The sequence below is a fragment of the Taudactylus pleione genome, unplaced genomic scaffold (assembly GCF_031769625.1).
Source record: "Taudactylus pleione unplaced genomic scaffold, aTauple2 ptg001126l, whole genome shotgun sequence".
Classification (NCBI taxonomy): domain Eukaryota; kingdom Metazoa; phylum Chordata; class Amphibia; order Anura; family Myobatrachidae; genus Taudactylus; species Taudactylus pleione.
Window position 1 is genome coordinate 958,320 of NW_028285527.1, and position 24,854 is coordinate 983,173.

The window sequence follows — 24,854 nt, forward strand, 5'->3', positions numbered from 1 at the left end:
GGCCCCGAGGAAATTTTTGTATGGGGCCCCCATACCTCTGGTTACGCCTCTGCAGTCACCCATTGTCACACACACACACCAGTCATCCATTGTCTCACACACACACACAATGTGTCCACACCAGTGCTCTCACCTAATACCACCTTGCAGGCTTTGTGCAGCTGGCTGTGATGGCCTCTATTCACTTCCTTCTCCAGGGTTCATTCTTGGGCCAACGCTGTGACTGTCTCCCGGTCAAAGGATGTGGAGCAGAGTTAAAGAGAAGGAGCAGAGGTGAGGTCAGGGGGTGCAGCATGTACATAGGAAGAGCTGCGCCCCTTGAGTTATTAGCAATAACGCTACTTCGATGCCAAAATAACCCACGTCCCTGAAGTAATAAACTGCTGTCAATTACCTTAAACACAAATGTAGATCTGCTGCAAATGTATTGGCGCCAGTTACCACAAGACACTTCAGAGGTCTTGTGGAGTCCATGCCTCGACAGGTCAGAGCTGTTTTTGCGGCACCAGGGAGACATTGACAATATTAGGCAGGTGGTTTTAATGTTATGGCTGATGATAAGCTAGAGATTGTAGCTGAAACGGATGCTGTAGGGTGAACATTATACATTTCTATATTGGATTAATAGCTCTACATTTTCTTTATGACAATAGTGAGTACTGGTACTACATTTATTTTGGTCTTCTGTGGATTGGGTGAGTATATATATATATATATATATATATATATAAGGCCTGGCTTGCTGACGCAGTGCTTGAATGGTCCGGCTCTCCCTGGCGCTCCTGTATCCTTAGGTGGCCCCGGTGTATAGCAGCTTACCTGAGACAGTCCCAGAGGTGCGCGAGAGGTCTGGTGGAGTGTGCCTGGATTTGACTGCAATACACCATGTGGTTATTCGCCCACAGCAGTTTGCTGTCTGGTACGAGTTCACCTTACTGGCTTTTAACTGTTTTTTAACTATTATGTGACTGTGAATAAATACATTTATCACTATGGAGCGCCCCCTCCTTACCTTTGTTTGACAGATTTGCCTTGTCCTGTGAGATTCCAGGAATTGTGTGAAATGTATGTATATAGAGTACATATGTATATATATTAGGGGTGTGCACCGGCCACTTTTCGTGTTTTGTGTTTTGGTTTTGGATCTGGATCTTTCTTCGTGTTTTGGATCTGGATTGGTTTTGCCAAAACCACCCTTCCGTGTTTTGGGTTCTGGGTTTTGTGTTTTGGATCTGTATTTTTTTGAAAAAAAGCATAAAAACAGCTTAAATCACAGAATTTGTGGGTTTTTCTGCTCCTATGCAATTATTAACCTCAATAACCTTCATTTCCACTCATTTCCAGTCTATTCTGAACACCACACACCTCACAATATCGTTTTTATGGCCAAAAGATTGCACCAAGGTAGCTGGATGACTATGCTAAGCGACACGAGTGGGCGGCACAAACACGTGGCCCATCTAGGAGTGACACTGCAGTGGCAGACAGGATGGCAGTTTGAAAAACTAGGCCCCAAACAGTACATACTGCAAAGAAAAAAAAGAGGTGCAAGATGGAATTGTCCTTGGATATGTTGTATAAATAGGACAGCCACACTTTAACAAACCAATCATTTCAGCTCCAGGGTCTGCCACACGACTGTGGCTGAAATGATAGGTTCGTTTGGGCCCCCACAAAACAAGCTGGCAATTAATGTGTCCCTGCACAAACTGGCTCTACGGAGGCAAGATGTCGTCCTCATCCTCCTCATCCACCGATTCCTTGGATAAAACAGGAAAAAGGGATTTAGGTGTCCCTGGACTGCTTACGGTCTTAGCCAAAGTTTCTGAACTTGACAGTAACTTTTTATGAACGCGCTGCAGGTGCTGTATAAGGGAGGATGTTCCTAGGTGGTTAACGTCCCTACCCCTACTTATTTCACCTATACATATGGTACATATGGCAAGACAGTTGTTGTCCGGATTTGGATAGAAATATTGCCAGACCAAAGAGGTGGAATGTTTGGTCTTCTGCCCAGGCATGACCGTGATGGGCTTTTTCATCCCACGGACAACAACTGTCTCCCCCGGAGCCTGATTTAAACAAACCACATCACCATCAGAATCCTCCTCGCCAACTTCCTCCTCAGTGCCAGCTACACCAGTATCCTCATCCTGTTGTACTTCAACAGTGACATCTTCAATTTGCATATCAGCAAGTGGACTGTGGGTGCTCCTATCAGCACTTGCAGGGGGCGTGCAAATGATGGAAAGAGCCACCTCTTCCCGTCCAGTGCTGGGAAGGTCAGGTATCGCAACCGCCACCACACTTGGACTCTCCTTGGGGATTTGTGATATCTTCTTAGAACGCACAGTTCTTCGCTGTGCTTTTGCCAGCTTAACTCGTTTGATTTTTTTAGCGGGAGGAGGGCTTCCATCGTCATGTGTAGCTGAACCACTAGTCATGAACATAGGGAAAGACCTTAGCCGTTCCTTGCCACTCCGTGTCGTAAATGGCATATTGGCAAGTTTACGTTTCTCTTCAGATGATTTAAATGTTTTTTTCAAGGTCATTTTCCTGAACTTTGTCATTTGGGATTGTATGTGCCCTCTACTATGACATTGGGCATCGGCCTTGGCAGACGACGTTGATGGCATGTTATCGTCTATGTCATGACTAATGGCAGCAGCTTCAGCACTAGGAGGGAGTGGTTCTTGATCTTTCCCTATTTTATTTTTATCGGAGAAAGTTTGGTCCTCCATTTATGTTATATTGATATATACGTGCGGGTAAGGCGCACACAAACACAGAAAATATTTTTTTATGTTTGCTGGAGAGTAGTGCACTTTGTGGGTTACACCACCCTTTAAGCAATGAGCCAGCCGGCTCTTTACTTATGGGACACAGGCGCACGCTTGGCGATGCTCCTTTGTTGATGCACGTGCAGCCACAGTGCACACAATTCACAAACACAGAAAATATTTTTTTATTTTGTTTGGAGTGTACTTTGGGGGTTACAGCACCCTTTAACGGTCAAGCCAGCCGGCCCTTTACTTATGACACAGGCGCACGCTTGGCACTACTTTGTTGATGCACGTGCGGCTACTGCGCACACAATTCACAAACACAGAAAATATTTTTTTATTTGGTTTGGAGTGTACTTTGGGGGTTACAGCACCCTTTAACGGTCAAGCCAGCCGGCCCTTTACTTATGACACAGGCGCACGCTTGGCACTACTTTGTTGATGCACGTGCGGCTACTGCGCACACAATTCACAAACACAGAAAAAATATATATTTTTTTAGCACTTGGGGGGAGCACCCCTGATGGACAGAGCACCCCCTGGACAACACTACAGCACCCCTTTAGGACTGGGACACTGCATAGGACTTTGGAGTGGACACAGCCCCTATGGACAACTGACTGCACAACACAGTCCAGCCAGCCCCTATGGACTTTGAAGTAGTGGACACAGCCCCTATTAACAACAGCAGCACAGCACAACACAGCCAGCCCCTATGGACTTTGAAGTAGTGGACACAGCCCCTATGGACAACAGCAGCACAGCGCAGCACAGCACAGCACAACACTACTCTGCACTACACTACACTACACTACACAGCCCAGCCAGCCCTAACTCCCACCCTCCCTCTTCACTGTCCACAGCCGAGTGAGAAAATGGCGCAGACGCGGCTACCTTATATAGGATCCAAAACCCGCGAGACCCGGAAGGCGGGATGATGACGTTTTGCCTCGATTTCAGATCCGAGACAGACGGGAAAAGTCGAGCCTGACTCGGATCGGCCTCGGATCGGGGGGGCTCGGGGGGGTTCGGATTTCAGAAATCCGAACCCGCTCACCCCTAATATATATATATATATATATATATATATATATATATACACACACACATATATGTACAGTATATATATATATATATATATATATGTTAACTGGTTTAAAGCTCATCTGCCAACTAACTTATTGGCAGGTGAGCTGTATACCAGTTAACATTTTTTCAGTATTATTGTGAGCGATTTAACAATGGTGAGTGCTGAGTTCTCTGTTTTTATATATATATAATTTAGAACAGAAGACACTTAAATGGGCCTTAAAAGTAGCACTTATGTTATGGAAAATACATTTTGGCCCAGGACATTACGTCATAGTTGATGAGAGGTTCCTGCTGCAAAATGGTCCTGGTTATGTCAGGTTTCAAGATTGTCACCATCAACCTTTCAGTTACAAACGTATTACTGCATAGGAAAATAAAATGTACATAAAGCTATATTACCATTGGTACATAGGGCCTGATTCAGAGGTGGGCTCAGTTGCATTCACAACTGCGATTTCATATGCAGCATTCTTGTGAAAATATGCTAATAACTCTGCCGCTGCCTTGTGTACAGTGACGTCCACCGCCGGCATCTCAGATCTGACACATACGTACAAAAGACGCAACATCGGGAACATCAGTCGCACCATCGAACTTGTGAGCAACCCCATGGTGTCTCAGGATGTCCGTCTCAACTAAGACACAGGACCAAGTCCGACTGCGACATACCTGCATTTTGCGTCCACCTCGGAATCAGCCCATAATCACATCATCACTTTCCTATAGTTATAAACACTGTAGGACATAAAAAAGTCATTAAAATGCCTAAGTCTTACATCATCCTTACAGTGATGACAATAGTCATTAGTGCTATCCTGGGAGGTGTCTGCACTTTGCTTCCCAGAAATGTCCCCAGCACAAAACCTGAACCTGTTTCCTGGGTGTGAGCTGCTCGTATAATGCCCACATGCACAGTATCAGCACCAGGATATATAAGGATGTACTGTATATATTTGCACATTCACATAAACATCCCTTCAACCAACACAGAATTTGCCATCACCGGAGAAAACAATTCACATCATTTTTAGGGGTGAGCGGGTTCGGATTTCTGAAATCCGAACCCCCCCGAGCCCCCCCGATCCGAGTCCGATCCGAATCAGGCTCGACTTTTCCCGCCTGACTCGGATCTGAAATCGAGGCAAAACGTCATCATCCCGCCTTCCGAGTCTCGCGGGTTTTGGATCCTATATAAGGTACCCACGTCGGCGCCATTTTCTCACTCGGCTGTGGACAGTGAAGAGGGAGGGTGGGAGTTAGGGCTGTGTAGTGTAGTGTAGTGTAGTGCTGCTGTTGTCCACTACTTCAAAGTCCATAGGGGCTGGCTGTGTTGTGCTGTGCTGCTGTTGTTAATAGGGGCTGTGTCCACTACTTCAAAGTCCATAGGGGCTGGCTGGACTGTGTTGTGCAGTCAGTTCTCCATAGGGGCTGTGTCCACTCCAAAGTCCTGTGCAGTGTCCCAGTCCTAAAGAGGTGCTGTAGTGTTGTCCAGGGGGTGCTCTGTCCAACAGGGGTGCTCCCCCCAAGTGCTAAAAAAATAATATATTTTCTGTGTTTGTGAATTGTGTGCGCAGTAGCCGCACGTGCATCAACAAAGTAGTGCCAAGCGTGCGCCTGTGTCATAAGTAAAGGGCCGGCTGGCTTGACCGTTAAAGGGTGCTGTAACCCCCAAAAGTACACTCCAGTCCAAACCAAAAAAAAATTATTTTCTGTGTTTGTGAATTGTGTGCGCAGTAGCCGCACGTGCATCAACAAAGTAGTGCCAAGCGTGCGCCTGTGTCATAAGTAAAGGGCCAGCTGGCTTGACCGTTAAGGGTGCTGTAACCCCCGAAAGTACACTCCAGTCCAAACCAAAAAAAAAATTATTTTCTGTGTTTGTGAATTGTGTGCGCAGTAGCCGCACGTGCATCAACAAAGTAGTGCCAAGCGTGCGCCTGTGTCATAAGTAAAGGGCCGGCTGGCTTGACCATTAAGGGTGCTGTAACCCCCGAAAGTACACTCCAGTCCAAACCAAAAAAAAAATTATTTTCTGTGTTTGTGAATTGTGTGCGCAGTAGCCGCACGTGCATCAACAAAGTAGTGCCAAGCGTGCGCCTGTGTCATAAGTAAAGGGCCGGCTGGCTTGACCGTTAAGGGTGCTGTAACCCCCGAAAGTACACTCCAGTCCAAACCAAAAAAAAAATTATTTTCTGTGTTTGTGAATTGTGTGCGCAGTAGCCGCACGTGCATCAACAAAGTAGTGCCAAGCGTGCGCCTGTGTCATAAGTAAAGGGCCGGCTGGCTTGACCGTTAAAGGGTGCTGTAACCCCCAAAGTACACTCCAGTCCAAACCAAAAAAAAAATTATTTTCTGTGTTTGTGAATTGTGTGCGCAGTAGCCGCATGTGCATCAACAAAGTAGTGCCAAGCGTGCGCCTGTGTCATAAGTAAAGGGCCAGCTGGCTTGACCGTTAAAGGGTGCTGTAACCCCCAAAGTACACTCCAGTCCAAACCAAAAAAAAATTTATTTTCTGTGTTTGTGAATTGTGTGCGCAGTAGCCGCACGTGCATCAACAAAGTAGTGCCAAGCGTGCGCCTGTGTCATAAGTAAAGGGCCGGCTGGCTTGACCGTTAAAGGGTGCTGTAACCCCCGAAAGTACACTCCAGTCCAAACCAAAAAAAAAATTATTTTCTGTGTTTGTGAATTGTGTGCGCAGTAGCCGCACGTGCATCAACAAAGTAGTGCCAAGCGTGCGCCTGTGTCATAAGTAAAGGGCCGGCTGGCTTGACCGTTAAAGGGTGCTGTAACCCCCAAAGTACACTCCAGTCCAAACCGAAAAAAAAATTATTTTCTGTGTTTGTGAATTGTGTGCGCAGTAGCCGCACGTGCATCAACAAAGTAGTGCCAAGTGTGCGCCTGTGTCATAAGTAAAGGGCCGGCTGGCTTGACCGTTAAAGGGTGCTGTAACCCCCGAAAGTACACTCCAGTCCAAACCAAAAAAAAAATTATTTTCTGTGTTTGTGAATTGTGTGCGCAGTAGCCGCACGTGCATCAACAAAGTAGTGCCAAGTGTGCGCCTGTGTCATAAGTAAAGGGCCGGCTGGCTTGACCGTTAAAGGGTGCTGTAACCCCCGAAAGTACACTCCAGTCCAAACCAAAAAAAAAATTATTTTCTGTGTTTGTGAATTGTGTGCGCAGTAGCCGCACGTGCATCAACAAAGTAGTGCCAAGCGTGCGCCTGTGTCATAAGTAAAGGGCCGGCTGGCTTGACCGTTAAAGGGTTCTGTAACCCCCAAAGTACACTCCAAACCAAAAAAATATATATTTTCTGTGTTTGTGACTTGTGTGCACTGTGGCTGCACGTGCATCAACAAAGGAGCAGCGCCAAGCGTGCGCCTGTGTCCCATAAGTAAAGAGCCGTCTGGCTCATTTCTTAAAGGGTGGTGTAACCCACAAAGTGCACTACTCTCCAGCAAAAATAAAAAAATATTTTCTGTGTTTGTGTGCGCTTTAGCCGCACGTATATATATCAATATAACATAAATGGAGGACCAAACTTTCTCTGATAAAAATAAAATAGGGAAAGATCAAGAACCACTTCCTACTAGTGCTGTTGCTGCTGCTGGGAGTTGTTCATCATCCCAGAGAGGAAGTAGGAACATCACTACTTTTACTAAACAATTGACCCTCCAACAGTCCCTAGCGATGAGGATGAAGTACGACAGCAGTCATCCTGAAGCAAAACGTATAACTGAGGCCTTGACTGCTATGTTGGTGTTAGACGTGCGTCCGGTATCCGACATTAGTGCAGTGGGATTTAGACAATTGATGGAGGTAGTGTGTCCTCGGTTCCAAATCCCGTCTAGATTCCACCTGCATCCTCAAAGCAGCAGCGACAAGCGTGCGTCTGTCTGTTAAAGGGTGGTGACACCCTCAAAGTGTGCTACACAAACAATTAAAATATTGTTCTTTTTTTTTCTGTCTTTGTGAAATGTGTGGGCTGTAGCCGCACCTGCATCCTTAAAGCAGCAGCGACAAGCGTGCGTCTGTCTGTTAAAGGGTGGTGACACCCTCAAAGTGTGCTACACAAACAATTAAAATATTGTTCTTTTTTTTTCTGTCTTTGTGAATTGTGTGGGCTGTAGCCGCACTTGCATCCTCAAAGCAGCAGCGACAAGCGTGCGTCTGTCTGTTAAAGGGTGTTGTAACTCTCAAAGTGCTCCAAAAAATCAAAAAAATTTTTTTAATGTGTTTGTGACTTGTGTGCGATGTAGCCACACTTGCATCCTCAAAGCAGCAGCGACAAGCGTGCGTCTGTCTGTTAAAGGGTGGTGACACCCTCAAAGTGTGCTACACAAACAATAAAAATATTCTTTTTTCTGTCTTTGTGAATTGTGTGGGCTGTAGCCGCACCTGCATCCTTAAAGCAGCAGCGACAAGCGTGCATCTGTCTGTTAAAGGGTGGTGACACCCTCACAGTGTGCTACACAAACAATTAAAATATTGTTCTTTTTTTTTCGGTCTTTGTGAAATGTGTGGGCTGTAGCCGCACCTGCATCCTTAAAGCAGCAGCGACAAGCGTGCGTCTGTCTGTTAAAGGGTGGTGACACCCTCAAAGTGTGCTACACAAACAATTAAAATATTGTTCTTTTTTTTTCTGTCTTTGTGAATTGTGTGGGCTGTAGCCGCACTTGCATCCTCAAAGCAGCAGCGACAAGCGTGCGTCTGTCTGTTAAAGGGTGTTGTAACTCTCAAAGTGCTCCAAAAAATCAAAAAAAATTTTTTTATGTGTTTGTAACTTGTGTGCGATGTAGCCACACTTGCATCCTCAAAGCAGCAGCGACAAGCGTGCGTCTGTCTGTTAAAGGGTGGTGACACCCTCAAAGTGTGCTACACAAACAATAAAAATATTCTTTTTTCTGTCTTTGTGAATTGTGTGGGCTGTAGCCGCACCTGCATCCTTAAAGCAGCAGCGACAAGCGTGCGTCTGTCTGTTAAAGGGTGGTGACACCCTCACAGTGTGCTACACAAACAATTAAAATATTGTTCTTTTTTTTTCGGTCTTTGTGAAATGTGTGGGCTGTAGCCGCACCTGCATCCTTAAAGCAGCAGCGACAAGCGTGCGTCTGTCTGTTAAAGGGTGGTGACACCCTCAAAGTGTGCTACACAAACAATTAAAATATTGTTCTTTTTTTTTCTGTCTTTGTGAATTGTGTGGGCTGTAGCCGCACTTGCATCCTCAAAGCAGCAGCGACAAGCGTGCGTCTGTCTGTTAAAGGGTGTTGTAACTCTCAAAGTGCTCCAAAAAATCAAAAAAATTTTTTTAATGTGTTTGTGACTTGTATGCGATGTAGCCACACTTGCATCCTCAAAGCAGCAGCGACAAGCGTGCGTCTGTCTGTTAAAGGGTGGTGACACCCTCAAAGTGTGCTCCACAAACAATAAAAATATTCTTTTTTTTTTTCTGTCTTTGTGAATTGTGTGGGCTGTAGCCGCACTTGAATCCTCAAAGCAGCAGCGACAAGCGTGCGTCTGTCTGTTAAAGGATTACATCGGTGACAGCATCCAAGTAGGCATGTCAGACAGTCCGTACCTGTACTGGCAGGAAAAAGAAGCAATTTGGAGGTCCCTGTACAAACTGGCTCTATTTTACCTGAGTTGCCCCCCCTCCAGTGTGTACTCCGAAAGAGTGTTTAGTGCAGCCGGGAACCTTGTTAGCGAAAGGCGTAGGAGGTTGCTTCCACAAAATGTGGAGAAGATGATGTTCATAAAATGAATGATCAACTCTTCCAGGGAGACCAGCCTCCAGAACGTACAGAGGGACCTGTGGTTCCAGCAGGGACGAATTAATACTCTGTGAGGATGAGGATGTACATAACACTGAAGAGGGTGAGGAATCTGTGGATGAGGAGGATGAGGACGACTTCTTGCCTCCGTAGAGCCAGTTTGTGCAGGGACAGATTAATTGCCAGCTTGTTTTGTGGGGGCCCAAACGAACCAATCATTTCAGCCACAGTTGTGTGGCAGACCCTGGCGCTGAAATGATTGGTTTGTTAAAGTGTGCATGTCCTGTTTATACAACATAAGGGTGGGTGGGAGGGCCCAAGGACAATTCCATCTTGCACCTCTTTTTTTTCTTTGCATTATGTACAGTTTGGGGCCTAGTTTTTCAATGCCATCCTTTCTGCCACTGCAGTTTCACGCCTAGATGGGTCACGTGTTTGTGCCGCCCACTCGTGTCGCTTAGCATAGTCATCCAGCTACCTCGGTGCAACCTTTTGGACATAAAAACACTATTGTGAGGTGTGAGGTATTCAGAATAGACTGGAAATGAGTGGAAATTAAGGTTATTGAGGTTAATAATAGCATAGGAGCAGAAAAACCTACAAATTCTGTGATTTTAGCTGTTTTTATGCTTTTTTTCAAAAAAATACAGATCCAAAACACAAAACCCAGAACCCAAAACACGGAAGGGTGGTTTTGGCAAAACCAATCCAGATCCAAAACACGAAGAAAGATCCAGATCCAAAACCAAAACACAAAACACGAAAAGTGGCCGGTGCACACCCCTAATCATTTTAAAACATATCTTAATTCAAAAATGTCTTCTGCAGCTGTTAAAGTAAGTACTATTTTCAAAGATGTACATGCACATATGGTAAAACCTTTAGTAGATTAGCAGATACATAATCTGAGATGTATAAGTAAATATGTTTAAACTTTTTGTAAATTAAAATGCTACCCAGTATTAACCGAAAAATATGCAAATTGTAATTTCACTTTTATTTAATGTTTTTTTATTTGTACTCTATTGTTTACTATTGTATTCTATATTATTTATAATTCAACAATATACACTTTGCATGTATAAAATATTTACATGTACGTATACCAAACTTCCCAACATGATCCATTTTCATATAGTAATTTAATATTCTGCTACCAATTACCAATGTACCAGTGATGTTACAAAAGCAGTTTAACATTATTAATTAAGCCTAAAACATTGCAATTGAAAAATAAGTGCATAAGGACACTGAGATATGACTGAATTTAGCCATGAAGATGTGTTGGGAAATGTTTAACACAAGGACTTGTAAAAGGAATATAAATTTAAAGAAAATGCAAATTGTCAAAAACAAAAACAGTAAAATGAATTACACCCTTCCTGATATGTTTTATAAAGATTTATAATGCTGCCAAAAGATGTGTAATTATGTAAAGGTTCAAAGATTCAAATGTATATTTAAAATACTATGGAATAAAAACGGTAACTTAAAATAGCTTATACAAATATTATAGTATTATTTTTATGCTGTTAACTATAGCATTTTTTCCAAAGAATACTAACTGTACCATTAGAAATCTACAATTTAAATTGATGGCATCAATATTCTCTTAAGTACAACAATGTAAATGAAAGTGTATAAGCTTTAGTTCATACACAAACTGTGTAAAGGGTAGTAGCCTCTGGTGGATGTAACAAGCAGTACAATGTAATAAAGCTTCAAAGGACACGGCTACAGTACAGTGTCCGAGTCCAGGATAAGACTGTGCATTGATTTAAGTAGAGCTGTCTATGGGTTTCATATAATACATTAAAGCATGGTATTATCTCCACATAGTATTTAAAATATGGAAAGGTTTGGTACACAATAATGTAACCATCACATAGGAATTCAAATGTAACTAAAATAAATAATTTATTTCATTATAAAATTTCTATCATTCATAGAACACAAAGAAACTTCAGCAACTATCAAGGCCCATCCACAAGTCAACTGCAAAAGGTAATTATCAAAAAATATATATTTTTAATGTTTCAATTGTAACAGTTCTGGCTTTGAAGTTAAATTTGTGATCTTCCTTCTGCAATCAATGTATCAATACAAATGGGTGACACTGTTATGGTTCCAAATAGACTTTGGGCTATATCATATAACTGTATAATTACTACAAAGCACTAGAATTAAAAACAGGGTAGATACTATTTTGAAGGATATAAGAGTCAGATAGGTAATAAAATAAAATATTTTCACAAGATTAAAAAAGGCACAAATTTGAAAGGAAAGGTGTAAAAGAAATACACCGGAAGGGAAAATCAGAAGGAACATTATTGTGATATTTCTCTTATCAGTGGCTGTAAGAAACCAGGTAGAAGAATCCATCACCAACAGTTTTGCATCTTTCATCCATGAGATCCGCCCCGATCACCTCTCTGATATTGTGCGGCACAGAAGTAAGCGCATGATCCTGGACAGCATTGGGGTCGGACTGGTCGGCAGCACAACTCATGTCTTCAATATCGTGGTGAAATACTGCCAGGTAATACATAATGACCATGATCTGTGATATTGCATCATCTGGGGTGGTGGGATAAATACTTTTCTTTGAATACACCTATTGCCATCACCACTTTAGATGGCTGTATTACTGTATACATTATGAATTATTGTTACTTTTAAAGACACCTTGGGGCTTATGTAATAGGGTGAGACCAAGCTGGTTTTGCCTTTAAAATGATTGCCGCTTTAAAAATATGGGAAGACTCGCAGGAGTTCCTGTAGCGGCTGCAAGTTGCACCCTATTACATAAACCCTCTTCACGTAGATCCACAGATCAGTAATCACCAACAATAAACTAGTGAAATAAAGTGAAATCCCATCAGATGCTGTTTTAGTGATTGCCTCAGCACAGTTTTGAAAATTTATACTGGGTAAATTACAACTACTGCTCCCATCAGATGCTGTTTTAGTGATTGCCTCAGCACAGTTTTGAAAATTTATACTGGGTAAATTACAACTACTGCTATACTAAGAGCAATTTATCTAAAGGAAGTTAGGAATGTATTGTGAATCTGTGTTGGCCTCCCCCTTTTCACAAATTGTTTATCTTCGACTTTATTGCATCCCAATTTAGTGTGTGTTAGAGCTTTCGGGGTGGGGTCCCAATCAGTGAGCACAGAGACACATGTTTGTAACTTTAGATATTACTGCTCCCACAGGCTGCATAGCCGGTGGCTGCCATAGTCTGTGTTAAGATTCAAAGTGTTCTGATTATAAGTGTAAATACAATTTGATAACTAAGTCGGAGTTACGCTGGAGTTAAACTGGAGGAAAACTGAGGGAAAAGAAACTCAAAACCAGACCACTTTCTGAACAACAAGAAGCAACATACTTATGTGAATGAACAAAATCAACATCTTCTGCTGTATGCATATCCAGGCAACTACTTACTGCACTCACTGCTTGGACACTGCAAGTGCTCCCCTGTCTGTGTACTGCTCTTGTTGATTGATCTTTGTTGATCAGAACACTTTGGACTGGATCAGCTCGGGTACATTGTAATTTTGTCCTCATTCATTTTGTATTGCCTTTTCCAATTGTGTCACATCTATCCACTTTAATCATTTGTTTATAAACTAATTCCTGCACCCACTACTCACATACCTCTCCTTTATATATCACTTTTGGAGCTGCGCTCATACATTAGCAGCACTGTTCTTTACATGTATTTTTGAACATTTAACAACTTTAATCCACACTGACTCTATATCTCACAGCCTCCACTCCAGTTTACATCTCAATTATTACCTTGTCCACAGCATGAACACCCTTACTTCACACAACCCCCATATTCTATGTCCACATAATCCTCTACTTTATCCATCCCTCTCTTCCCCCTCCTGTTTCCTCCACTTGCTGTTCTTCCTTTTTTTTCTCTCATCAGTCTGCTTCCAACCCTCTGCTTCTTTCCCCCACCTCTCCTATACCTCCACTCTCAACCACCTCCCTCCATGGTCTTGTTACCCCACTACTAAGCCCCATTCCCTCCTCGTTCTGTCTGTCACCTCCAGGGCTGCCAAGAGAAATTCTGGGCCCGGGTACTGCAACATCCTGTGGGACCACATCATGTATGGCTGCACCCATTTGTGAGTGGGTCTAGCATGTGAGATGCACCCACTCACAGGAGCATGGCATAGCACCCAGCAGCTGGAACTAAAGTAGTCACTACTGTATTAGGATGGCGGGACAGTCCCATAATAGCTGCATTTCTTGTCAGGCTGTATATAGATGCTAAAATGTAACACACAAATTAAAGTGCTTCTACTTTACTTTGTACATCTCTCATGTAAATAACACAAACAATCTATTTTCTATCATAGAGATAGATGTATGAAGGACTTAATTTTTACATAACATCAGGTCGTCTTATACACACACATTCCGCAGCACATATCCTAACCCACTGCTCCATGCTCCTTCTTCACTATCTACCCCTCTGTGTCGCCCCTGTCTGTCTGCCCTTCCCCTTTAGAATGTAAGCTCTCACGAGCAGGGCCCTCATCCTCACGTGCTTCTCCTCCCCCTACTTATAGTATAATTTACTCCTAACTCCCTACAATGGCACCTACCACCTGGTTGCTCATGTCCTGCTGCTTGTGTTTTGCAGCTGAGTTTATAACCTTGTCCTTGTCCTGCATTGTTTTGTATTACTATTAACTGTTTTTCTTGTGTGCTCATTTATGTACTGTGTAAGGCGCTGCGGAACCTTTGTGGCGCCATATAAATAAAGGATAATAATAATAATAATAATAATAATAATAAAACATTGAGCCCTTTTCCTTGGACACTGGAAGACCTGGATCTGATCTCCTTAGTTACACAAGTTAATTACAATATGATTATTTAGAATTGCTTTAAATATTGACATCATATTATTTCCTTTTTTCAGGACCTATACTTTTCAACATATGGAAATTCTGCCCTTTGTTCTGTCTATGGACAGAAAGGATTAAAGCTCTCTCCGACCCTGGCTGCCTATGCCAATGGAGTTGCTGTAAGTAGACTTTACTATAAATAAAAATAAAATAATATTTATTATATAGCTGCTCAGTCCATCTAATCATTTCCCTGTCACCATAGGTTCACTCCATGGACTTTGATGACACGTGGCACCCTGCCACACACCCTTCTGGTGCCGTGCTTCCTGCCATCCTGGCACTGTCACAGATACTGTCACATGGCAGAAAGATCAGTGGTGAGGAACTGCTGACGGCTTTCAATGTAGGGATTGAAATACAAGGAAGACTTATGGGTTTCTCCAGCGAAGCAAAGAGCATTCCTAAAAAGTGAGTACTTAGTCCCAATGGTTGATGGTATCATCTCCCCATTATGGTACGAAGGAGGAGATGTATCAAATCTTGGATTGAGTTAAAGTGGACAAGTTGCCAAAACAAACAATCAGCTTATTTATATAGCATGGTCTTTGAAATGACAGTTACAATCTGATTGTTTGCTTTGGGCAGCATCTTCAATTTATATCTCTCCAAAACTTGATACATCCCACCTCAAATGTTTTATTGTTTATTTTGATAAAGAGCAACATGTCTAATAGGGAAATGTAAGAGTTATTATTATTAAGTATAAATGCATATAAATTATTGTATACTCTCAAACAGATTTTAATTACAAACTGGATATATAGACATTTCCCAGACACCACTGTGGTTTTAAAGTTCCCTCTGTCTATGTAGGGAGCAGAGCATTATAGCTACACACCTTCCTCAGGGGGCTGCTTCAACCAGCCAGGAAATGTCTCTTTATAGCTTGGTCTCTTTATAGCTTGGGCACTATAAGGCAGCAACATCTCACTAAAGAATACTGTAAATATTATTATATAAGATAATTTGCACATGTTATTGTTACATAAATAAATAATATAATACTATTTTCTCACTACAGATTTCATCCACCGTCTGTGGTTGGCACCATGGGAAGTGCTGCAGCATCAGCCAATCTCCTCTCATTAGATAAAGAGCAATGCACTCATGCCCTGGCAATTGCAGCCTCCCTTGCTGGTGCTCCTATGGCAAATGCTGCCACCCTGGCTAAGCCCCTGCACATTGGCAATGCCACTAGGTTAGGTCTGGAAGCTGCTATCCTGGCTGCTAAGGGAATGGAGGCCAATACACTCATACTTGATGATGTGCCCGGCTGTGCTGGGTTTAGTACTTTTTATGGTGATTACCAGCCTAAGCCATTATCTCCCCCAGGAAAACATTATGAATTTCTTCTGGAGAAGCAAGACATTGCATTCAAGTCTTTTCCTGCACATCTAGGGATGCACTGGGTCGCTGATGCTGCTGCTTCAGTTAGAAATACATTTGTCCAACAATATGGCTCATTCAACCCATCCGATATTCAGTCTATTGTTCTTAGAGTCCCAGTATCCAAATACATTGACAGGCCCTATCCAGACTCAGAACACCAGGCTCGCCACTCTTTCCAGTTCAATGCCTGCACCGCACTCCTAGATGGTGAAGTTAATGTCCGTTCCTTCCATGAAGACACCATGTTCCGTAATGAACTCCACGATCTCCTGAGCAAAGTGGTGGTGGAGCATCCTAGAGATAATGAAGCCAACTTTGACAAGATGTACGCAGAGGTGGCTCTGCTGCTGAGAAATGGGGATGTGATGATCGGGAAATGTGACACTTTTTATGGACATTGGAGAAAACCCCTGAGCTGGGAATCCCTGCTGAAGAAATTCTCCTCCAATGCCCGACATGTCCTGCAGGAAGACCAGGTGCAAGGTGTAATACAGATAGTAGACAATCTAGAAAGTGTCAAAGACAGCTCCCTACTGCCACTGCTACTCCAATAACTCATAAGAATTATTATTACTCTGTTTACAAGAATTCTAAAGCGGGACTTTAGTATGTTATTTATCAATCAGTGTACTAGTATTTATGACAGATTGATCTTTGTTATCGGATGTATGACATAAAAATGATGCTGTTAAAACAGCTATAATATGTGACACACATCCCAAAAAAAACAAAAATAGTTCTATATTGATAGTGTGTTTTTAATTCTCTATAATATTTTTGAAAGTGGGCAACATCACAGCTCTAATCTCTGGTCTAGAGCAATCCGGTGTGTCTAGTGAGGTTTGCCAACTTATAGGTACTGTATACCGCAAGCTCCATATCTTCTTGGCATATTAATGAGATACAGGGTTTGCATTTGATGGTGAAGCCAAGTCCTTTCTCATCACATCAGTGTGATATCAGACACCCCTCTGCACATGTGACATGCTCCTCCCTTAGTTGCTCAGATATAAATGTACAGTAGTACGCTGAGAGAATATATTGAGCATTAAGATGTACTATTAGGTCCAATTATTTCATTTATTTATTTCTAGGAGCAGATGCTCTATAAAGTAAGTGTTTATGCTATTGTACATCCCCTTACTTTGTGCAAATATGTTTAGAAATATTTTTGTTTATTAGTTCACAAGGAAGCAATGACATCAATAAAGCACGAGGCACTTTGTGTCACGTGCCTCACATACAAATCTTACTGATGTCTAATGAATTAATAACCTGTATATTGGTTAGGCTGACAACGTGGCTGCCTCTACTGAGTGTAGATGAGGAATCCTTTAAGGAAAAGGATGAGAAATTATGGGATATAACGTTTCTCCTGGCCTCTCACACACATCCTATTATAAACTTGTCAACTACTGATTTATTTTGCTTTTTTAACACATAGATTTTGATTAAACCTTTTTATTGAGAATATTTAAATAGTTTTGTTTTTCTAATTGCTGTGTATTTATAGTTGCCTGGTTAGGTATTTAGAAGTGTCCACATATGAAACACAGATGTTGAATTACTTACATACATATGTAATATAGCTCAGTATAAAAATCAAAGCTGCTGCTGTATTTTCTATAAAACAAATACCTTATATGTTTCTTACATTAACTTATGTTTGAAAAATAACAGTGACCATTTATTCATTTTCTTTATTAAAGTGTGAAAGTTATGAAGGGGATCCAATTTAACTTATTAATTTGTGTATAGTTTATACGGCTGTTCTTACTGGTTTTGTTTATTATATATTATCTTGTCAACTGAGAAATGACAATATCAGTGTTAGAGGTCATTCAAATGTGAATTTTGATAGATAAATAGGTGGAAGGATGGATAGATAGGGCCTGACTCAGAGATGGTCGCCATTGCACAGCTGCTGTGGCTTTGTATGCAGCGGCTGTGCAATAATATGCTAATGCCGCAGGAGGCGTCTACTTTAGGACTGATTCAGAGGTACGTGGCTGCGCTTTTTCCGCAACAGAGCCTGTGTCTTTATGCTAATGTTGTGGCTGATTCTCAGTCTACCGTGATGCCCACTGGTAGCAGCACTATTGTACTTAGACGCACCATCATTGCACCATTTGTCGTAAGATGGAAGATTGCAGCAGCCCTATGGCAGGTGCAATTTCACCGTCTGAACATGGCCATCTGTGTCAGCGCTACTGTGTCTTTAGATGCAGTCACTGACAACCAGGAGCGGATCTAGACTGTTCTTTTATGGGGGGGGCAATTTAATTATTAATTCTGACTCCTCCTCTTTCTGGTCCCAACTCCTCCCCTTTACAGGGTTTTTTTTGTGGCCACATCGACTATTACCATTTATATATGATTATGTATTCACTGTGTTATTTGGGTTCCTGTATCTCTAGCCACCCTGCTGGACATAACCACACACAAGTGCTGCACAGCATATATGTAGCAGCCAGGGCCGCCATCAGGGGGGACTGCCGGCACTGCAGTCCCGGGCCCGGGCCCTGGAAGAACGGGTGGGGCCCGCCAGCTCCTACTGCTGCTGCACAGCCTGCAGCCCCACATTACCCCATTAACAAAAGCAGGAGGCCCGGCCGCTGCCACCGCCTGCCGCCACCAACCCGGTTCCCACCAGCCTACAGCTGTACAGGACAGTGAGGACACGGTGTGTCCCGCTGTTAAATAAAGTTTTTTTGGACGCGCGTGACGTCACTCTGCGCTGCAAGGCTAAAGGGAGTTGTCGCATGACCCGCGACAAGTGAGGAGCCGGTCTGCCAGGAAAGAAGAAGGTACTCGGAGCCTTTAAGGAAATGAGGCAAGAACAGTAAGTGGGCAAGGTTTCATCTCCATCCCTGCACTGAATGCCGAAGCGGCGATCAGAGCTACTTCTCACCTAAGCCCCGGAGCATTGGAGAGAGAGCTCTGTGCAGTGCACTACTCAGCAGGACAGGTCTGAAGGTGCTGCTGCAGTTGGGGGGGGGGCAGTACATTGACCATAACAGTACTTGACATGATGCCATCTCTCCTGCTTCCATTGCATTGTGTATTTTACATATTTTTTGAAGACTGAACGGCTTTGTTCATTATTCGATAATTGCCTTGACAGTTTTTTGCTTACTTTGGTGTGCTGGTCCTCTTTCATGAGCCTCTGGTGGAATTAAAAAGACTGTTTTATGCTGAATTACAGTGTGCCTCATACCCTAACTTTGAAAAATCTTTGAAAATGGTGGAGGGGGGCCCTGCCAATTTTTCAGTCCCGGGCCCTGCAATTTCTGATGGCAGCCCTGGTAGCAGCACACACAAGTCATGCACAGGACACACCCCTGGCTATATGTGCTGCACCAGAGAGGCAGCCACTTGTATACAGCCCATTCCTATCACTCACTCACTATGTGGGACACTGAGCCCAGCTCCCTACCTGAGCAGCTGAAACCGGCAGCGCCCTCCCCAGAGCCGCCTCACACAGGGCAGCCATTTTCGGACTGCGACTCCAGCACCTCCCCTTCCCAAGATCCTGCCCTCAGTGTGTATCACACTGTACTACACTGCTGGGCTTCCCTCCTGCCTCACCCCTGTCCTCGCAACAGCCGGGTATTTCTCACTTACAATCACCAAGCGCATACAGCCACGGGTGTGTGTGTGTCACACTGATGCTGTGACAGGGAGGAGCCGAGACAGGAGAGCAGTCCAACAATGTATTACATCGACACACGCTCAGGGCAGGATCTCAGGGAGGGGAGGTGCGGGAGTCACCCAGCCCCATCCTCCAACAGCGGTGCCATGAGATAAGGGGAGGAGTAAACACAGACACAGGCAGCCTATTCAGTACTGGAGGAGAGAGATGACTGTGCTAGGGGAGGCGATCACTCCAATCATCACCCCCCTCTGGATCCACCACTGTTGTCAACACGCTCATGCCCATGACACGCACACGTCTGGCTAGCCACCCCAGCCCCCTTCACTTCCCAGGAACCCAATTGAAAATCATTTTCTCTGCCTGCAATTTCAACCCGCATCTCAGAATGGTAAACATCGGGACGCATGCACAGTGCCACTCCTATACATGTGCAGTGCCACTCCTATACATGCGCAGTGCCACTCCTATACATGCGCAGTGCCACTCCTATACATGCGCAGACATGCCCTCTATAATCTAAACCACTATTCATGAGAATGCAATCTATGACACCTTAAGTTGCAGGATCACCAGCCAGTGTGGCTACAAAAGTAGATAGCCAAATTGATCACTATCCAACCATTCTGCTTCTAACCACACTCACATTCCAATACATTGAATAAGTTTGATCCACTTAAAATATATTTTTTTGAAAGGACCCTAATGCTTTTAGAAAGAAGGAAAATTGTGCTTACCTGCCATCTTTATATTCAGTTATGTGGCGTCAAACACGGTCTTGTCTCTGTTCACCCACGCTACTATTGATCACCAGCGACCAGCCTTGGGTAAGGTAGTTCAAAGGCCCACATGGGTGGGGGGAGTCAGTAGCACATCTGAGTAGGGGGAGTCAGAGGCACACATGGGTAGGGGGTGTCAGTAGCACACATGGGTGGGGGGTGGCAGTAGCACACATGGGTAGGGGGAGTGAGAGACACACATGGGTAGCGGGTGTCAGTAGCACACATGGGTATGGGGAGTCAGAGGCACACATGGGTAGGGCGAGTCAGAGGCACACATGGGTAGAGGGAGTCAGAGGCACACATGTGTAGGGGGAGTCAGAGACACACATGGGTAGGGGGAGTCAAAGGCACACATGGGTAGGGTGAGTCAGAGGCACACATGGGTAGGGGGAGTCAGAGGCACACATGGATAGGGTGAGTCAGAGGCACACATGGGTAGGGGGAGTCAGTAGCACACATGTGTAGGGGAGTCAGAGGCACACATGGGTAGTGCGAGTCAGTAGCACACATGGGTAGGGGGAGTCATAGGCACACATGGGTAGGGGGAGTCAGAGGCACACATGGGTAGGGCGAGTCAGAGATACACCTGGGTAGACGGAGTCAGAGGCACACATGGGTAGGGGGAGTTAGAGGCACACATGGGTAGGGGGTGTCAGTAGCACACATGGGTATGGGGAGTCAGAGGCACACATGGGTAGGGCGAGTCAGAGGCACACATGGGTAGGGGGAGTCAGAGGCACACATGGGTAGGGGGAGTCAGAGGCACACATGGATAGGGTGAGTCAAAGGCACACATGGGTAGGGGTAGTCAGAGGTACACATGGATAGGGTGAGTCAGAGGCACACATGGGTAGAGGGAGTCAGAGGCACACATGGGTAGGGTGAGTCAGTAGCACACATGTGTAGGGGAGTCAGAGGCACACATGGGTAGGGAGAGTCAGAGGCATACATGGGTAGGGGGAGTCAGAGGCACACATGGGTAGGGGGAGTCAGAGATACACATGGGTAGAACGCGTCAGTAGCACATATGGGTAGGGCGAGTCAGAGGCACACAGGGGTAGGGGGAGTCAGAGGCACACATCGGTAGGGGGAGTCAGTAGAACACATGTATAGGGGAGTCAGAGGCACACATGGGTAGTGCGAGTCAGTAGCACACATGGGTAGGGGGAGTCATAGGCACACATGCGTAGGGGGAGTCAGAGGCACACATGGGTAGGGCAAGTCAGAGATACACCTGGGTAGACAGAGTCAGAGGCACACATGGGTAGGGGGAGTCAGAGGCACACATGGGTAGGGCAAGTCAGAGGCACACATGGGTAGGGGGAGTTAGAGGCACACATGGGTAGGGCGAGTCAGAGGCACACATGGGTAGGGGGAGTCATAGGCACACCTGAGTAGGGGGAGTCAGTAGTACACATGGATAGGGGATGTCAGTAGCACACATGGGTAGGGGGAGTCAGAGATACACCTGGGTAGATATGGTCAGAGGCACACATGTGTAGGGAGAGTCAGAGGCACACATGGGCAGGGGGAGTCAGTAGCACTCATGGGTAAGGGGAGTCAGAGGCACACATGGGTAGGGGGAGTCAGAGGCACACATGGGTAGGGGGAGTCAGTAGCACAGATGGGTAGGGGATTCAGAGGCACACATGGGTAGGGGGAGTCAGAGGCACACATGGGAAGGGGGATTCAGAGATACACCTGGGTAGATGGAGTCAGAGGCACACATCGGTAGGGAGAGTCAGAGGCAAACATGGGTAGGGGGAGTCAGTGGAACACATGGGTAGGGGGAGTCAGTAGCACTCATGGGTAAGGGGAGTCAGAGGCACACATAGGTAGGGGGAGTCATAGGCACACATGGGTAGGGGGAGTCAGAGGCACACATGGGTAGGGAGAGTCAAAGGCACACATGGGTAGGGGGAGTCAGAGACACACATGGGTAGGGTGAGTCAGCAGCACACATGGGTAGGGCAAGTCAGAGGCACACATGGGTAGGGGGAGTTAGAGGCACACATGGGTAGGGCGAGTCAGAGGCACACATGGGTAGGGGGAGTCATAGGCACACCTGAGTAGGGGGAGTCAGTAGCACACATGGATAGGGGATGTCAGTAACACACATGGGTAGGGGGAGTCAGAGATACACCTGGGTAGATGGAGTCAGAGGCACACATGTGTAGGGAGAGTCAGAGACACACATGGGCAGGGGGAGTCAGTAGCACTCATGGGTAAGGGGAGTCAGAGGCACACATGGGTAGGAGGAGTCAGAGGCACACATGGGTAGGGGGAGTCAGTAGCACAGATGGGTAGGGGATTCAGAGGCACACATGGGTAGGGGGAGTCAGAGGCACACATGGGAAGGGGGATTCAGAGATACACCTGGGTAGATGGAGTCAGAGGCACACATGGGTAGGGAGAGTCAGAGGTACACATGGATAGGGTGAGTCAGAGGCACACATGGGTAGAGGGAGTCAGAGGCACACATGGGTAGGGTGAGTCAGTAGCACACATGTGTAGGGGAGTCAGAGGCACACATGGGTAGGGAGAGTCAGAGGCATACATGGGTAGGGGGAGTCAGAGGCACACATGGGTAGGGGGAGTCAGAGATACACATGGGTAGAACGTGTCAGTAGCACATATGGGTAGGGCGAGTCAGAGGCACACAGGGGTAGGGGGAGTCAGAGGCACACATCGGTAGGGGGAGTCAGTAGCACACATGTATAGGGGAGTCAGAGGCACACATGGGTAGTGCGAGTCAGTAGCACACATGGGTAGGGGGAGTCATAGGCACACATGGGTAGGGGGAGTGAGAGGCACACATGGGTAGGGCAAGTCAGAGATACACCTGGGTAGACAGAGTCAGAGGCACACATGGGTAGGGGGAGTCAGAGGCACACATGGGTAGGGAGAGTCAGAGGCACACATGGATAGGGTGAGTCAGAGGCACACATGGGTAGGGGAAGTCAGAGGCACACATGGGTAGGGGGTGTCAGTAGAACACATGTGTAGGGGAGTCAGAGGCACACATGGGTAGGGAGAGTCAGAGGCAGACATGTGTAGGGGGAGTCAGAGGCACACATGGGTAGGGGGAGTCAGAGATACACATGGGTAAAACGAGTCAGTAGCACATATGGGTAGGGCAAGTCAGAGGCACACATGGGTAGGGGGAGTCAGTAGCACACATGTATAGGGGAGTCAGAGGCACACATGGGTAGTGCGAGTCAGCAGCACACATGGGTAGGGGGAGTCATAGGCACACATGGGTAGAGGGAGTCAGAGGCACACATGGGTAGGGCAAGTCAGAGATACACCTGGGTAGACAGAGTCAGAGGCACACATGGGTAGGGGGAGTCAGAGGCACACATGGGTAGGGAGTGTCAGTGGCACACATGGGTAGGGAGAGTCAGAGGCACACATGGGTAGGGAGAGTCAGTGGTACACATGGGTAGGGGGAGTCAGTAGCACTCATGGGTAGGGGGAGTCAGAGGCACACATGGGTAGGGGGAGTCAGTGGCACATATGGGTAGGGGGAGTCATAGGTACACATGGGTAGGGGGAGTCAGAGGCACACATGGATAGGGGGAGTCAGAGGCACACATGGGTAGGGGGAGTCAGAGACACACATGGGTAGGGTGAGTCAGTAGCACACATGGGTAGGGGGAGTCAGAGATACACCTGGGTAGATGGAGTCAGCAGCTCACATGGGATGGGCGAGTCAGAGGCACACATGGGTAGGGGGAGTCAGAGGCACACATGTGTAGGGGGAGTCAGAGGCACACATGGGTAGGGAGAGTCAAAGGCACACATGGGTAGGGGGAGTCAGAGACACACATGGGTAGGGTGAGTCAGCAGCACACATGGGTAGCGCAAGTCAGAGGCACACATGGGTAGGGGGAGTTAGAGGCACACATGGGTAGGGCGAGTCAGAGGCACACATGGGTAGGGGGAGTCATAGGCACACCTGAGTAGGGGGAGTCAGTAGCACACATGGATAGGGGATGTCAGTAGCACACATGGGTAGGGGGAGTCAGAGATACACCTGGGTAGATGGAGTCAGAGGCACACATGTGTAGGGAGAGTCAGAGGCACACATGGGCAGGGGGAGTCAGTAGCACTCATGGGTAAGGGGAGTCAGAGGCACACATGGGTAGGGGGAGTCAGAGGCACACATGGGTAGGGGGAGTCAGTAGCACAGATGGGTAGGGGATTCAGAGGCACACATGGGTAGGGGGAGTCAGAGGCACACATGGGAAGGGGGATTCAGAGATACACCTGGGTAGATGGAGTCAGAGGCACACATCGGTAGGGAGAGTCAGAGGCAAACATGGGTAGGGGGAGTCAGTGGCACACATGGGTAGGGGGAGTCAGTAGCACTCATGGGTAAGGGGAGTCAGAGGCACACATAGGTAGGGGGAGTCAGAGGCACACATGGGTAGGGAGAGTCAGAGGCACACATG

General features: G+C 45.8%; 1 protein-coding gene across 1 annotated transcript; it reads left to right on the forward strand.

Moving 5' to 3' along the window:
- The first annotated feature begins 10,455 nt into the window (after positions 1-10,455).
- LOC148453602 (cis-aconitate decarboxylase-like) lies at positions 10,456-16,520 on the forward strand. Its single transcript, XM_088461947.1, has 6 exons — positions 10,456-10,476; positions 11,590-11,644; positions 11,992-12,179; positions 14,589-14,693; positions 14,780-14,985; positions 15,599-16,520. Exons 1-6 carry the CDS (start codon positions 10,456-10,458, stop codon positions 16,518-16,520), a joined length of 1,497 nt encoding a protein of 498 aa, XP_088318073.1.
- Positions 16,521-24,854: the final 8,334 nt, after the last annotated feature.